The sequence below is a fragment of the Callorhinchus milii genome, unplaced genomic scaffold, assembly GCF_018977255.1.
Source record: "Callorhinchus milii isolate IMCB2004 unplaced genomic scaffold, IMCB_Cmil_1.0 Scaffold3, whole genome shotgun sequence".
Lineage (NCBI taxonomy): Eukaryota > Metazoa > Chordata > Chondrichthyes > Chimaeriformes > Callorhinchidae > Callorhinchus > Callorhinchus milii.
The window spans coordinates 59,019,697-59,034,844 of NW_024704744.1; the positions used below are offsets into that span (position 1 = coordinate 59,019,697).

Sequence of the window (15,148 nt, forward strand, 5' to 3'; positions counted from 1 at the left end):
GTGACCCTCCTGATTACAGCAAATAGTGTGTGTGTGGGGTGGAGGGAGGGAGGGGGGGGGGTACAGATCTGCAACCCTGACTCAGGCTGTGCACACAACATCGAGTCTGACTGTGGGACGCGCATCTCAGGGAGATCAGGAGCTGGTGGTGGTTAGCAATAGGTGAGCAGGGGTTAGCGATACGGATGCCCTGCATCTTATCCATCCCTCTCCTCCTCCATCCTCCCCCGGCCTCTGGGATGCAGGGATCCCGCCTGGATGCTGATGTGAGCTGGGAACATGATGAAGAAGCACTCTGCCAGGGTGGCCCCGCTCACAGCCTGTAACAGCCCGGTCCTCACTCTCACCAAAGTGGAAGGTTTGTAGAGAGCAGAGCTTGAGGTGTGTGTGTGTGTGTGTGTGTTGTGGACACAGTGTGACCCCTCTGTTTGCTGGGGGTTGGGGTGGGGGGGGGATCAGCTGTATTTAAAGCAGATGTCAGCCGCCTCTGTGCATTGAAGTCCCACTCATCATCGAAGTGATGGAGCCTTGTATTTTTTAGGTTTATCTTTGGTCAGATAGGGCTTGGGGGGTGTGTGTGTGGGGGGATGGGGGGGTGTCCCTGTGCTGGTGTTGTGTCTTGCCTGGCGAGCGATTCGAGCTGTGTTTAATATTATGGATTTTCTTGCCTTTCAATCGGTATAACAGTAAAACAGCCCCAAATACTGCGATCGGGAACAGTAATAACTTTGGAGGAGGAACGTTTTTGTTTGAATTAAATAACCTGACGTCTGAGAATGTGTGTGTGTGGGGGGGGGAGGGAATGCCTTTGCAAGTAGATTTTTTTGTTTGCAGGGTGTGGGGATGGTGGGGGTGGGTGGGTGGGGATGGGGATGGGGGTGATGAATGGGAAGGAGTTTAAAATCTGCACCAGTGTGAGCGAGAGAGACCAACCCCCCCCCCCCCCCCCCCCCCCCCCCACACACACACACACAAAGTCCCTTATCTGTCTGCAGGGCGCTGGGCTGCGGCTGTCAGCTGGAGAGTGAAGTCTTGTTGCAATCCGCCAGCGCTGTAAAACTTATTGTATTATTCAGTCAGGATGTTGTTTTCGGGTCAGTGGAGCTCAGGCGAGCACTGCATCCCAGCACTGCATCACTTCATTTCAATCTAACGCCCCCCGCTTGCCTGCACCCAGCAATACTCTCAGTTGCTTTTCATAGCCCGAAACGACGTTTTTGCTGCACTTAATAATAACAATAATATATGTATATATATACATATCTATATATAACTTCTTGTGAATCGGAAGCCAAAGTGGGACAGACACATGCTGCGGGTTTGGTTCGATTGATCTGTTGTTTTGCTTGTCAATCATTCACTGGGATTTTCCTCTGGGATGGGTTTGGCTCTGAACACACTGCGGTGGGGGTGCCAGGCTGTCAAGGGTTGGCACAGCAAAGCTCAGAAGGTTTAGCACCTGATTTGCAAAGATGGGCGTTGTGACACCCATGACCATACCTACCCTGAGCATTTTGTCTGAGGTCCGAGAGTTGGTGTTTTAAAATAACAATCCCATCACTTGATACAGCGCCTTATCATGTCAACACATTCATTGCAAACAACTTCACAGGTAATTGCGGTCGAGTGTAGTGGTTGTATTTTCAGCGATCTGGTGCAGAATTTTTGTTCCCACGCAGGTGTGTTGTCCTGTGAAATTGCTAATGGGTGCGGATTAATTACTCTGCTGGTTTGTTAGTTGCTCTTTACTTTTCATGGCTGTTTGTGGAGAGTGTGCAAAATTGGCTGCCGCGTTCGCCCACCAAGTAAATACAGCGACACTTCACAGTGTATTCTGTGGAGATCTTTGAGACATCTCAATGACATGATAAGGCGCTATAAAAAATGTAAGGATTATTATTCACTCAAAGGGTGGTGAATGTATGGAACTCACTACCCCAAAGGACTGTTGACGCTCAGTCCTTGAACATATTCAAGACTGAGATAGATAGATTTTTTATTGCAAAAGGGATTAAGGGATATGGGGATAAGGCAGGGTCAGGTTATTAGCTGGAATTAGATTAGAAGATCAGCCATGATTGAATGGCAGGGCAGGCTCGAAGAAGCCGAATGGCCTACTCCTGCTCCTACATGTTATGTTATTATATTATTACTTTGTTAGTTTTAGTGCTCCAATGTGCTATCCTGAATGAAGAGCGCTATATAAATTGCGACTTGTTGATGTAATTACATGAAGCAATTGAGGGCAACATTAATAATAATAATAATAATAATAATCCTTGCATTTGATATAGCGCTTTTCACGTCGGGAGGACGTCCCAAAGCGCTTCACAGAACACACATTAACTCCTTCTTTGCACATGCATTTACCATTCTTCAATTCAATCCTGATTTGGAAGCTGGGCTTGTTTTACAACCTGGTAATGCAACCAAAAAGTTTGCACGTGGGCTTGTTTAACCCACCCCACAAATTGGGACCTTGTTGTTACAATCACGGTGGAGTCTGTAGAGTATTAAAAACAACAGTCATTTCAACAACAACTTATATTTATATAGTGCCCTCCACGCCCGGCGGCGTCCCAGAGCATTTAACAATGGTGGATCCCGATGCTGAGCCTGGGGGAGGGGAAAGGTGACCATAGACATGGTCGAACAGGAAAGTCTTCAGGCACAACCTGAAAATGGGGAAAGAGGGGACAAGAAGAAGAGATTGAGGGAGGGAGTTCCATAGCTTCGGGGCATAGTGGCTGAAGGCATGGCCGCCGATGGTGCAGCGGAGGATTTGAGAGCCAAGGAGGAGGCTGGAGCCAGTAGAGCAGTGATAGCAGGTAGTGCTGTGAGGAGAGAGGAGGTTGGAGAGATAGGGGGGAGTCAAGGTGTGAAGGGATTTAAACACTAGAGTGTGGATCTTGAAGTTGATCTGCTCTGTGACAGGGAGCCAGTGGAGTTTGGCAAGGACTGGAGTAATCAGGGTGTGGAGTTTAGTGCGGGTGAGAATGCGGGCAGCAGAGTTTTTGGATGAGTTGAATTTTGTGAATAGTGGAGGAGGGGAGACCGACGAGGAGGGCATTTGTGTAGTCCAGCCGAGAGATGACGAAGGCATGGACAAGGGTTTCGGCAGCTTGTGGAGTGAGGTATTGTTGGAGACGGGCAATGTGATGGAGAGTGAAGGAAAGCAGTCCTGGCCAGGGACCGGATGTGGGGGAGGAAGGATAGCTGGGGATTGAACCTGATGCCTAAATTGTGCATGGGTTCAGAGAGTTTTTAAAGACAGATCAGGTAAGTTGAGGAGGTCTGAACCCCAGGACAGAAGATGTTGATGGGAGCCAAAGAGTATGGCTTCCGGCTTGTTGACGTTTAACTGCAAGAAATTTGCACTCATCCAGGCCTTGAAGTCTGTCAGACAAGCTGACAGAACATCAGAGAACTGGGGGTCGCAGCTGGAGGAGGAGAAGTAGAGTTGAGTGTCATCCACATACATGTGGAAGTTAACCCCATGTCTGCAGATGATATCACTGAGAGGGAGCATATAGATGAGGAAGAGAAGGGGGCCAAGGATGGCGCCTTGGGGTACCCTGTAGGTAACTGGGTGGGGGGATGAGAAGAAAACCCATTTGCAGAAATGTAGTGTTGGTGGTCTGTAAGGTAGGACTTGAACCAAGCGAGTGCGATACCACTGAGTTGGAGGAGAGGTGTTGGAGGAGGATAGCGTGGTTGACCGTATCGAACGCGGCAGAGAGGTCCAGGAGGACGAGGAGGCAGAGGGAGCCCTGCTCACAGATAGTGTGGACATTGTTTGTGACTTTCACGAGTGCTGTCTCTGTAGATTTTTTAAGGAGCAGGTGACGGTGGTTTTGAGGGGGAGTGGGACTGATCCTGAGGAGAGGGACTGATTAATGGTGTCTGCCAGCAGTGGGCATAGGAAGGGGAGCTTAATGATCAGCAGCTGAGTGGGGAGGGGGGTCAAGGCAGCAGGTGGTTGGTTTCATCAGGGTGATGGAGGATGAGAGGAAGGAAGGGGAGATGGGGTCAAAGGAATGTAGGATGGGGGGGGCCATGGTAGGAGCTGAGAGGGAGCTGTGGGGTGGGTGAAGGAGATGGAATGAGGGGGGTTGGGTGGTAGAGGGGACACGGGGCAGGAGGACAAAGCTGCCAGGTGGATGTTTTCGATTTTAGAAGTAAGGAACTCCATGAGTTTTCACACTTGGTGTTGATGTAATGATTGAGGGGGCTTGAGGGGACGCATGGATGAAGTGGGGGTGGTGGAGAATAGGATTTTTTGAGTTCTTTTTGGCCTCCAGAAAGCTTCCATTTCATGATGGCTTTTCCATTATGAACCTGTAATGAAAATGTTTGTTAGTGACTGGTGTATGATAGACTCCAGTTTTATCATGGTCCCCTTTTCTCCTGGGATATAGTTAGGCTACCTTAGCTGGCCCATTTGTAAACCTGTCACGTACTGATGTTTTTCACATTTAAACAACATCATTTATATGGAGAAGCACGGCTAGGTTGTTCTCCTGAGTGAAGTTGCCCTGCTTAACAGAAAAGGACATCGGGATCTCCCAAGTCACTTATTGTGGAATCATCCATGCGTCAGCCTGTAAAATGGAAATCATAAAACACCCTGAAGTTGGGAATGACAATGTAATTTACAAAGTGCACTGCAGAGCTGAAAGGAAATATCCTCATTCCTTAAGTGACCGCAGCTAGGTAATTTAGTTTGCAACCATGGTACAATGTTTTTTAATTAAAATTTCCATCCATGTGTGGAGCTCTCAGTAAGCTGGCTTGGATAATATTAAGCATAGTGACAGTGATTATCTTAAGCATATTGATGGGTTTCTTTATGTGTCAGACGCCTGGCTGATGAAAACAAACAATTAGCTGTTTCATTGAATCAATACTTGTACAAACAATTGAATCCCATAGTTAGTTCTCTCATTAAATTTGCAAACCTTAGAACGACAATTCCAGTGTATCCCCACCACCACAGTCCATAAATTCACAGTCCAGCTTAGAAATCCAAGGTATTAGAAATAAGATGCAAGAATAGGAAACACAAGTATTCCATGGAAGGGATAGAACTTGCCAAGAGGGAACCTGAAAGAGATCTTGGAGAGTTTGTTGACTTGTAGCTCACTATATTTAAACAGTCTGAGGCAGCAATACACAAGGCAAACAGTTTGCTGGGATATATTGCCAAATCAGTTGTGATTAGATCAGACATATTCAGACTGCACCTTGAATACTGCAGACAGTTCTGGTCAGTGTAACATAAGGGGGCTGCCCAGCCTTAGAGGCAGTGTAGAGAAGAGGAACGGGATTGATTCCCAGTGTTAGAGGAATGAGTTAGACAAGCTGGGGCTCTTCAGTTTTGAGAGAAGATGACTCAGGGTTATAAAATTTGGATAGGATTGAAAAAGCAAATTTAGATGCAGCAAGTCAGAAGAACAAAAGGATATAATAATAATCTTTGCATTTGATATAGCACCTTATCACATCTTCAATGACGTCTCAAAGTGCTTCACCGAATATACTGTAAAGTGAATTGACTGTATATTTTGTGGGCGAAACGCAGCAGCCAATTGCGCACAGCAGTGTCCCACAGACAGTTGTGGATTGAAGTTTATTATTTTTTTAAGGAATTATTACCCCCGAAAAAGCGATCTGCCAATCGACTAACAACTGGGTTCCTACTTACTGCTAGGTAAACAGAGGCGTGTGGAGTAAGGAAACTTTCCCAGCATTTTGCCCTGCCAGGATTCAAACCCAGGTTTCCCGCTTGCGAGGCGAGTGCTTTAACAACTGAGCTATAGGACTCCACAAGGTTCCATATAGGTTCAGAGTTGTAAAGGACAAATTCAGGACAGACACCAGGACGTTTTTCTTTACTCAGAGGGTAATCAACAACTGGAACAGGTTGCCAGGAAAAGTGGTTGAGGCCAGGATATTAGACTGATTTCAAAAAAAACAGTTTGATGCAGTGATGGGGGCACAGAAGGGTGGGGGTTCTGTAGGGATGAGATCAGATGACCGAAGGGCCTTCTTCATCCAAACCAATCTTGTGATTTTGTGAGAAACAGCAATAGCTTACATTTACATAGCACCCTTCACACAGGATAACGTCTCAGAGTATTCAGCTGTCAAGATGCATAACCTGATCAATGAACAGAGCATCACTCCCTTGTGCAAGTGACAGAACCAACATTCAATAGTTTTCAACCTTGAACCTTTTTATTTAGAAGAGAGAGGGCACATAAATTATTTTTACACTATGCCTTGTTAGAATGTGTTGTTGAAGTTGAGCCTATGAAAACATTTAATAATAATCCTTGCATTTGATATAGCGGTTTATCACATCTTCAAGACATCTCAAAGCGCTTCACAAAATATACTGTAAAGTGAATTGACTGTATATTTTATGGGCAAAGCACAGCAGCAATTTGCATACAGCAGTGTCCCACAAACAGTCGTGGATTGAAGTGACCAAATTTTTTTTGAAGAAATTATTACCCCTGAAAAAGCGATCCGCCAATTGACTAACAAGCGGGTTCTTACATACTGTTAGGTAACCAGAGGCATGTGCAGTAAGGAAACTTGGCAAACATTTCACCCTGCCGGGAATCAAACCCAGGTTTCTTGCTTGCAAAGCGAGTGCTCTAACCACTGAGCTACAGGACTCCACTTTAATTTAATTAAACGTGTGTACAAAGTTAGCTGATGGTAGCCAGAGGGGCTGGTGCACAATCTAGCATTCATGCCCCAAGAGTGCGAAACCTGTTGAGAGCCATTGCCTCCAATATAAGAAGCAGCAGGTTAGTCAAACTGCAAGTTATATGTAAAGTACTCAATGGGTGCAGAGAATTAGAGGCAGTAACTCCATCTCATTGTTGAGATGGAAGAGCTTTATCGTTACATCTGTACCCTGCAAACCGATCACTGCCTTGAAGTGCATCTCCTCTGAGTTTCCAGCGTCCACTGTACATCGTAAAATGGTGAACTATTGCCTTGTGACAGGCTCTCCACATGCTTCCAGTTGTAGCTTTCATTAAGTGTAGTTGTGGATGCTGGCCTGTGATTATAGAAAGCAGATCACTTAGATGTAAGTGGGGGTGGGCTGTATGAAATGAAGACTGGTGATGAAATTGTACACCACCTGAGTTAATAATAATAATAATCCTTGCATTTGATATAGCACCTTATCACATCATTGAGACGTCTCAAAGCACTTCACAATACATACTGTAAATTGTAATGACTGTGTATTTGTGGGCGAAACACAGCAGCCAATTGCACACAGCAATGTCCCACACACGGTCGTGGATCGAGTGACCACATTATTATTATTTGAAGGGATTATCACCCCCAGAAACCAATCCGCCAATCGACTAACAACTGGATTACTACTTACTGCTTGGTAAACAGAGCCGTGTGTGTGGAGTAAGGTAACTTGCCTGACAAATGAGGTAACCCATCACCATGCTTAAAAGTACCCAAACCAAGCTGAGAATTCCATGCATCCCTCCTGCACAAAAAAATCCTAGAGATAAATTGTTGGAATGGAATACACACTCTCTCCCAGGAGGGATACATCCTGCTTACCTAATTCCAGAATGTATTAGGTGCAGGTTGGCAAGAGCCAAGGCTTGGGGACTCCAGAGTGTGTGTTGGGTAACTGCTGGAATCTAACCAGCTAAAACCACATAGCTTGCCATCGATAGCTCTGTTTGCAAGCTTTTGCACTGACTGTCCAGGTAGGACCACCCTACCTGTTAGGCTTTGGCTTGCAGGGTGAACAGGAGCCGAAGGAGAGAATTCCCTGACCCAGTGACTGTTCTGCCCTTCTAAGTTGGTGCCAATGAGCCAGACTGGCTATGCTGTCATCAGTAGTGCCTGGGGTACTGCAAACCCGCCTTTCCCATTAAGCAATGGTTCCACCAGTTGGAGGTGCAGAGTTTAAGCAGCAGCTGCTTACCTCTCAAACCAATCAAGGTGGATTCCAGGCGTTGGATGTACAAACATGTTCCCAAACGCAGACTCAGGTAATGCCTCCCAGCAGCTGTCTCCCCAAGCCTCAGAGTTACTTCATCAGCTATCTGACAGACATAGAGTTTTTAAACAGTAATAAATAGGAAATACCTATGATAAAAAAAATTAATGAGCTTTTAGTTCTTCCAATTAGTGATTGTTTTATGGGTAAATGGAACCACCAAATGTTGTACACAGCAATGTCCCAAAAAGCAGCCATCAAATGAATGACCAATTTTATTGGGAAATTGTTGGTCACGACATAGGAGAAATTCCCTTCTTTTTGAATCGTGCCATGGGATCTTTAACGGCCACCCGAACATGCAAATTGGACCTTGGTTAAACTTCTCATCCAAAGGACCGCACCTCCAACAATGCAGCACATCCCCACCAATGCATTGGTGTGAGTTCTTAGATATTCAAAATGCCAATGTGGGGCTGAGCCCATAACTTTCTGATCAAGGCAAGAGTGCTACCAACTGAGCCAGGCTGCCACATAATAATAAGAACCTGGCAAAGGAATCCCACATGCACAGTTTGGGTGACGGGTTTATTATTTGCAGAAGCTGATATAAACTCAACAAAGAATGTAATCTGCTAGTTATACAGTCAGTTATACAGTCTTGCTTTAGAAAGAAGAAATGTTTTTTGTTTACCAAAGGACAGAATGAATTTGGTTTAAAATAGACTGAGAGGCAAGGGTTAAAGTTGGTAAAGTGACTCAAACAGAGAAAGGCACGAATGTGAGACAGATGGACAAATCACACTGTGAGAACAGCACAGTGTGGCAGAGCGTGGGAAGGAAGGGAATTTGGTTGTAAGTCACCAACAAGAAAGATCAAAACAACCGAACAGAAGGGTGGGGGAGAGAGAAAGAAAAGAGTCCAATAAAAAGAGTGGGTGAGAAATAACAGGTTGAGACTGGCAGAAGCCAGAGATAGACAATAAAACCACCCTCACATCCTTGGTTGCAGAGACTTTGGTACTTTATGTACTTTGATGATGAGTAAATGTGAATACGTGTGGGTGGATGAACAGGGATATTGATATGATGCCATGCTTCTATACTGCAACACCAGGAGATTCAGCATGTTTATCTGAAAAACTCCCATTGATAATAAAAGGAATCTCACAGATATTCTAAGTGCACAGTACTCATGTGAGCATAAACTGTTATTTAAAACACTGATTATTTTCATGGTTGCCACAACAAGAGATAGCTGCCCAGGTCCTAAGATCAGTGCAGAGGAGAGCAATGAGGATGATGCCCACTGTTAGTAGAAAAAAGTTAGAGTGATGATTAGATAAGAAGGGCTCTTCAGTCCTGAAAAGAGACATCTCAGAAGGGACCTAGTGCAAGTATCTATAATTTTAAAGGAGTTCCATGGATGTCACCTACAAATGGCAATTTTCCTGCGTCTGGAATGGAATGCACATTCTCCCTGGAAGAACACACTCTGCTTACTAAAATATTAGTGCAGGTTCCTTGATGGGCTTGGAAGAATAGCTGCTGTTTAAAAAAACAGCTTGATGGTGTAATGGGGGGGGTGGGGGGTTGGGGGGTAGTGGTGTGAATATTCTGGAAGGAGGACATCAAATCAGATTAGTTGAATTACACTAATGTGTGGTTTAGTTACACAGCCCCTTGTATTGTGGTTTGGTTGCATAGTTTCAATACAATATGGTTTAATTGCATTGTTCCAATGCAGTATATCTTGATTGCATTGCTCCAATTTAATATGGTATGGTTTGATTGCATTGCTCCTAGTGTCCTACACTATGTAAATGCACAGCAGTGTTTACAGTGACTTCTTGCTCACTCAGTTTGTGACTGCTCTTGATAAAACTTCACTGGCCATAAGCCTAATTTTTCAATGCAGTGCACAACAAGAACAACAAAAACAATGTAACATTGATGTAACTCCTTTCATATCAAGACAACATCGCAAAGCACTATGTATAGCCAACCAAAAGCCCTAGCTGAGGATGGCTAAAACTGAAGAAGGAGGGGGGAAAGGTTACCAAAAATACAGTTGAAAGAAAGGTCTTAAAGTGGGCTTTAAAAGTGGGGAGGGAGAAGATGAAGTGGAGTTCCACAGAGCAGGAGCAGATTGGCTGAAAGCTCGGCCACCAATGGTGGGGCTGATTGGGAAGGGGACATGAAGCGGAGGGAGCTGGGGCAGGAGTTAGCAGTGGTAAAGTTGGGCGAGGCCAGGGAGGGAAAGGCCATGTCCCGTCACTGCACGAATGGCAGACTAAAAGTTCCTACCAGTTTGTTGTTATAACAAATATATATTTTCTGAGCTTTCTTTTGTTTTACTTTCATTCTCAGTTTATTCCATTGGTTGCTATTTTGTATATTTTAATGGTAGGGGAAAATAGTTTGATGGTTACTGAGCGGGTAGTACCATGTTTTTAGTGACAAAGGACAACGGCAGGGGGCGGATAGGATTTCACTAGAACATAATTTTCTCTTATTATTAAGAAGAATCCTTATATTCGGTATAGCGCCTTTCACGTCAGGAGGATTCCCAAAAGCGCTTCGCACGGTATACTGTAAGGTGCAGTAACTGTGTTTTGTGGACAAACCGAGGTAGTCAATTTGTGAACAGCAACTCTTATTTTGGAGGGGAAAGGAGAATTCTTACACAATGTTTTATGTGAAATCTAATTCTACCTCCCACCTTGTGAATCCTGGCTGAAATTTCAGTATTTTGAAACTCACTATTTTTTAAAATCTTTAAATTATGTCGTAATCCCTTTTTCAGTCTGCAATCTAATCTTCCAACTTTCTCTCTTCTACACTGCATTTTTTATAAGGTATTAAAGTCAGTAATTTATCTTTAGAATTCAGTAACCCAGAAAAACATAGCTGCTAAAATGTAGAGCTGAAGGATATCCATGGGCCGCATTGTCATTTGTGAGCACAGAAAATAATCTCTCTGAAATTTTTCACAGTATATTGGCCTAGTGGAGTTAGGCAGTAATCCCTGAATATGTATGCTAAGGTTATTTCATCCATTTCAAACTGATGCCCTCTAAGGGTGAATCGAAGATGGAGTACCCAGTCATATTCGGCCTTTACCATTGCTTATCCCTGGATATAGCAACAGAAGGGAATATTGTGTTTCTAAATCTGTCGATGGCATAAAGCTGGAAGGTGTTGCAGACAATTGCAAAGAGGCTGACTTAAAAATTAAGCAAGTGGGTGGAACTATGGGAGATGGGGTTTACCATTGACACAAGAATAGCAGTTGAGAATATGTTTTAAATGGAAAAGATAAGCACTATTAATAGATGAGAAAGGAGATTCAGGGTTCTAAATCAATAAATCTACTTTGCAGATGCAAAAGGCAATTAATACTGGACTTTGTAACAAGGAGTCTGGAATATAAAGGTAATAAGGTGCTTTTCCAGTTATATGGAGCTGGACTTCATTAGGAGAAATGATATACTAACCTTGGAGGGTGTCCAGCAATGGTTCACTGGATTAATACCTAGATTGAAGAGATATAGCTGTGATGCGAGCATGGGAAACTTATCTTATTTTGCTTAAGGGTAAAAGGAGGTTAATTAACAATCTGATTGTTTTCAAAATGACAAAGGATTTTAACAAGACTTACTGCAGGTCGAGGAATTCAAAACCTGGTTAAGTTGGCAGCACTCTTGCCCTGAGGCAGAAATTTGTGGGTTCAAAGCGTATGTCAGGACTTTGAGCTCAGTGTGATACTTGAGTTGAGTGCTGAGGAAGCACTGTATTTTTGGAGGTATTGTCTTCCAGATTAGATGTTAAACTGAGGTCCTGTCTACCTGTTCAGGTGGACATTAAAGATTCCTTGTCACTATTTGAAGGAGGTTTTTCATAGTGTCCTGACCAGCAATCCCTCAGATAAAATAAAATTGGTCACTCACTTTATGGCTGCTGTTTGTGAGTCATTGCTGTGCACAAATTTGCTGCCATGTTTACCTACAAGCACGGAGTTATTACACTTTACAGAAAAGTCTGTGAAGCACTTTCAGACATTTTTCCAGGGTAAGGAGCTACATCAAATGCAAGGATTGTTATTAGCAAGGAGACATAATATTAACATTTGAGTTAGGGTGGCTAGAAGTGGGATCATAAAACATTTCTTCACACAGAGCTTTGAAAATGTGGACAGAATCAATTGGGATGTTTATCCTGAATGTCTCTCAGGTACATAAAGCATTGCCTCCCCGCGGTGTCTATGTTTCTGCCTTTGCTTAAATACAGAATGTTCAGTTCATTGTAACTCAATCAAGCTCCTCAGTTCAAAAAGAGTGCCCAGGAGATGACATGTACATGTGTCTGTATAGATCGGAGGGGACAGTGCGATTAGCTGTCACAGCAATGCTGCAAGCCCTTGCTACACTCACTGAGCATATCACTACCAATGTGAATTTGGCAAATTATTGAATTCAATCTTAACTTTGAAGTAGGTTCGCTGTAATTCTTTGCATTTGATGGAGCACATTTCACGTTAGAAGCACCTCTCAAATAGCTTCACAGAATTAACTAAAGCGTCGTGACTGTGTATTTTGTAAGTGAATTTAAAATAACTAGTAGTAAGTAGGAAAACAGCTTTGCTTAAGAATGTAATAATAAAATAATAATCCTTGCATTTGATATAGCACTTTATCACGTCTACAAGATGTCTCAAAGCTTGCCAAATTCTGTATGCTCTGAAATGCTGCATGAATAGAGTAAATTTAGTCCCAGGTGGAATTTCTCCTCATCTGTATCTAAGTGTAGAGTTACTACTGCTGAGATCTGCCGGCTCAGCACGGATGGGGACTGAACCTGTGGTTATTCAGCACTGTGTGAATGTGTTCAGTTGCTGGGGGTTGGTTTTACTAACTGAGTCATCAGTGGAGCTGACATTTTTTATTTTGGTGTTTCAGATTTAGCGGTAAGGATATTGAGTATGATGTGACTTATTACATCACTTTACTCCAGTTTTCCTCCAGAGGGATTTTTGTTGACCATATTAGATTAGGTTATCATATTTTATTCATATGCTATTTGAAGGATTGTACCTGAATAGTGTATTGGGGTAATGGGCTGGTTGCTATACACTGACCACAGTACATTAGAATTTATACTTATATAGTGCCTTTCATGTTGGGAGCATGCCCAGAAGCGCTTGACAATTCTGGCTAGGTGTGGGGGAGTGGGAGGAGTGGAAAGATAATAATAATCCTTGCATTTGATGTAGCGCCTTATCACGTCTTCGAGACATCTCAAAGTGCTTCACAGAATATACTGTAAAGTGAATTGACTAAATTTTGTGGGAGAAACACAGCAGCCAATTGCGCACAGCAATGTCCCACAAATAGTCAGAGATTGAAGTGATCATTTTTATGTATTTTTTGAAAGAATTATTACGCCTGGTAAAGCAATCTGCCAATCAACTAACAACCGGTTTCCTACTTACTACTAGGTAAACAGAGGCGCGTGGAGTAAAGAAACCTATCCAATATGCCGGGAATAGAACCCATGTCTCTCGCTTCCGAATCAAGTGTTCTAACCTCTGAGCTACAAGATCAGTGAAAACACAGTCAACGAAGTACATTTTGAGGTGTACCTAATACCTAATATCAGATAGGTTTTGCGTATTCTGTAGACGGAATGGACTTGATGGTCTCTTCCTGTTCCGTGCTCTCTTCTGTTCTCACAGTAAACATTTCTGCGGAATCAGTGTTTGCTGATTTTCTGAGTCTCTCTCTCGTGTGGTTTGTTTAGGAGATGAGCGTCCTCGAGACATGGTCACGCCTGCGCAGATGGAAGCACAGACTCAAGTGGAGAATAGCAGCACTGTGCACCGAGTGAGTCCTTGCTGCCGGAGGTGCTCCCTCGCTCTGCTCAAGAGGGTCATCTGGGGGATAGTGGTGGTCTTGAGCGTCTGTTCTACTTGGGCAGCCTCGACGCAGCTTGCAAAGCTAACCTTCAGGAACTTTGATGCTCCGTTCACTGTCACATGGTTTGCAACAAACTGGAATGTGCTGTTTTTCCCCCTGTATTATATCGGCCACACGTGCACATCTGTAGAGAAACAGTCACTACTGCAGAGATTCAGGTAGGTGGCAACAGTTTAAAAAAAAATCCTTTTTTTAAAAAAATATATATACAAATACAAATATTCATTTTTTAGCACCTTTCACCTTGGCGCTTAAATTGTTAAAGTTGGGAGGGCATGTGGATGAAACATAAAAATGCTAATGAGTTCCAGATATTATGAACAGAGGCATAGAATATAAAACTCTGTTTTATTCAGGTTGAGCTAAAGTCATGATGTGGGGCTCAAGCCACAAACCTCCTGATCCAGAGAATGATCAACAACAATCTGTTGCCCGCACGTTGGCTGACTGTCACCCTCATATTGACTGCCATATAATGAACAACCAATTTTACTGGAAAATTGTTGGCCAGGAAACTGGGAGAAACTCCCCTCTCTTTTCAAATTGTCCCATGGGATCTTAAACGTACTCCTGGACAGGCAGACAGGACATTGGTTTAACATTTCAACTGAAGGGTGGCAACTCTGACAATGTAGTGCACCTTCAGCGCTGCATTGAAGTGTCAGTCTAGATTGAGTTCAAAGTCCCAACTTGGGACTTGAATGCACAACCTTAATAATATTAATCCTTGCATTTGATAAAGCGCCTTATCACATCTTTGAGACATCTCAAAACGCTTCACAGAATATATTGTAAAGTGAATTGACTGTGTATTTTGTGGGTGAAACAAGTGTAACCTTCTTACCCAGAGGAGAGAGTGCTAAATGTTAAAGGATATGGTGGAAAGCTGGGGCATTGGGATTAAAAGTTCTGCCAGGGCCACTAACCAGGTGAAACAGGATTATTGGGCTAAATGACCTGCTCCTTTTCCTGTTTTTCTATGTTTCTCCGTAAATATATGTCTCTCAGTCTTACTTCCACCTGTATTGTAAAGCCTTTCAAAACCCAAGTTGGATATCACCTAACCAACTGGGCTCCATTTACATTGTCTTCTCTCCCAACTTTATATGTCTTGCACTCTTGGTCCTCTCACAGTTTGTGTATGGGGAAAAAAATGACTCTTGTCACGCAAGTGAGATAC

At 43.5% G+C, this 15,148-nt stretch overlaps 1 protein-coding gene across 3 annotated transcripts in view; it reads left to right on the forward strand.

Moving 5' to 3' along the window:
* The window catches only part of slc35f3b (solute carrier family 35 member F3b), a 70,681-nt gene that overhangs the window by 41,835 nt on the left and 13,698 nt on the right, over positions 1 to 15,148 (forward strand). The window contains exons 1-2 of one of the 3 annotated variants that reach the window (XM_042333406.1): positions 56 to 358; positions 13,793 to 14,126. In XM_042333406.1, coding sequence (XP_042189340.1) covers positions 280 to 358; positions 13,793 to 14,126 — 413 coding nt within the window. In that variant the 5' untranslated portion in view covers positions 56 to 279. Of the gene's footprint in view, positions 1 to 55; positions 359 to 13,792; positions 14,127 to 15,148 lie in introns of those variants that run through there. The other 2 variants (XM_042333404.1, XM_042333405.1) reach the window with 2 other exon arrangements.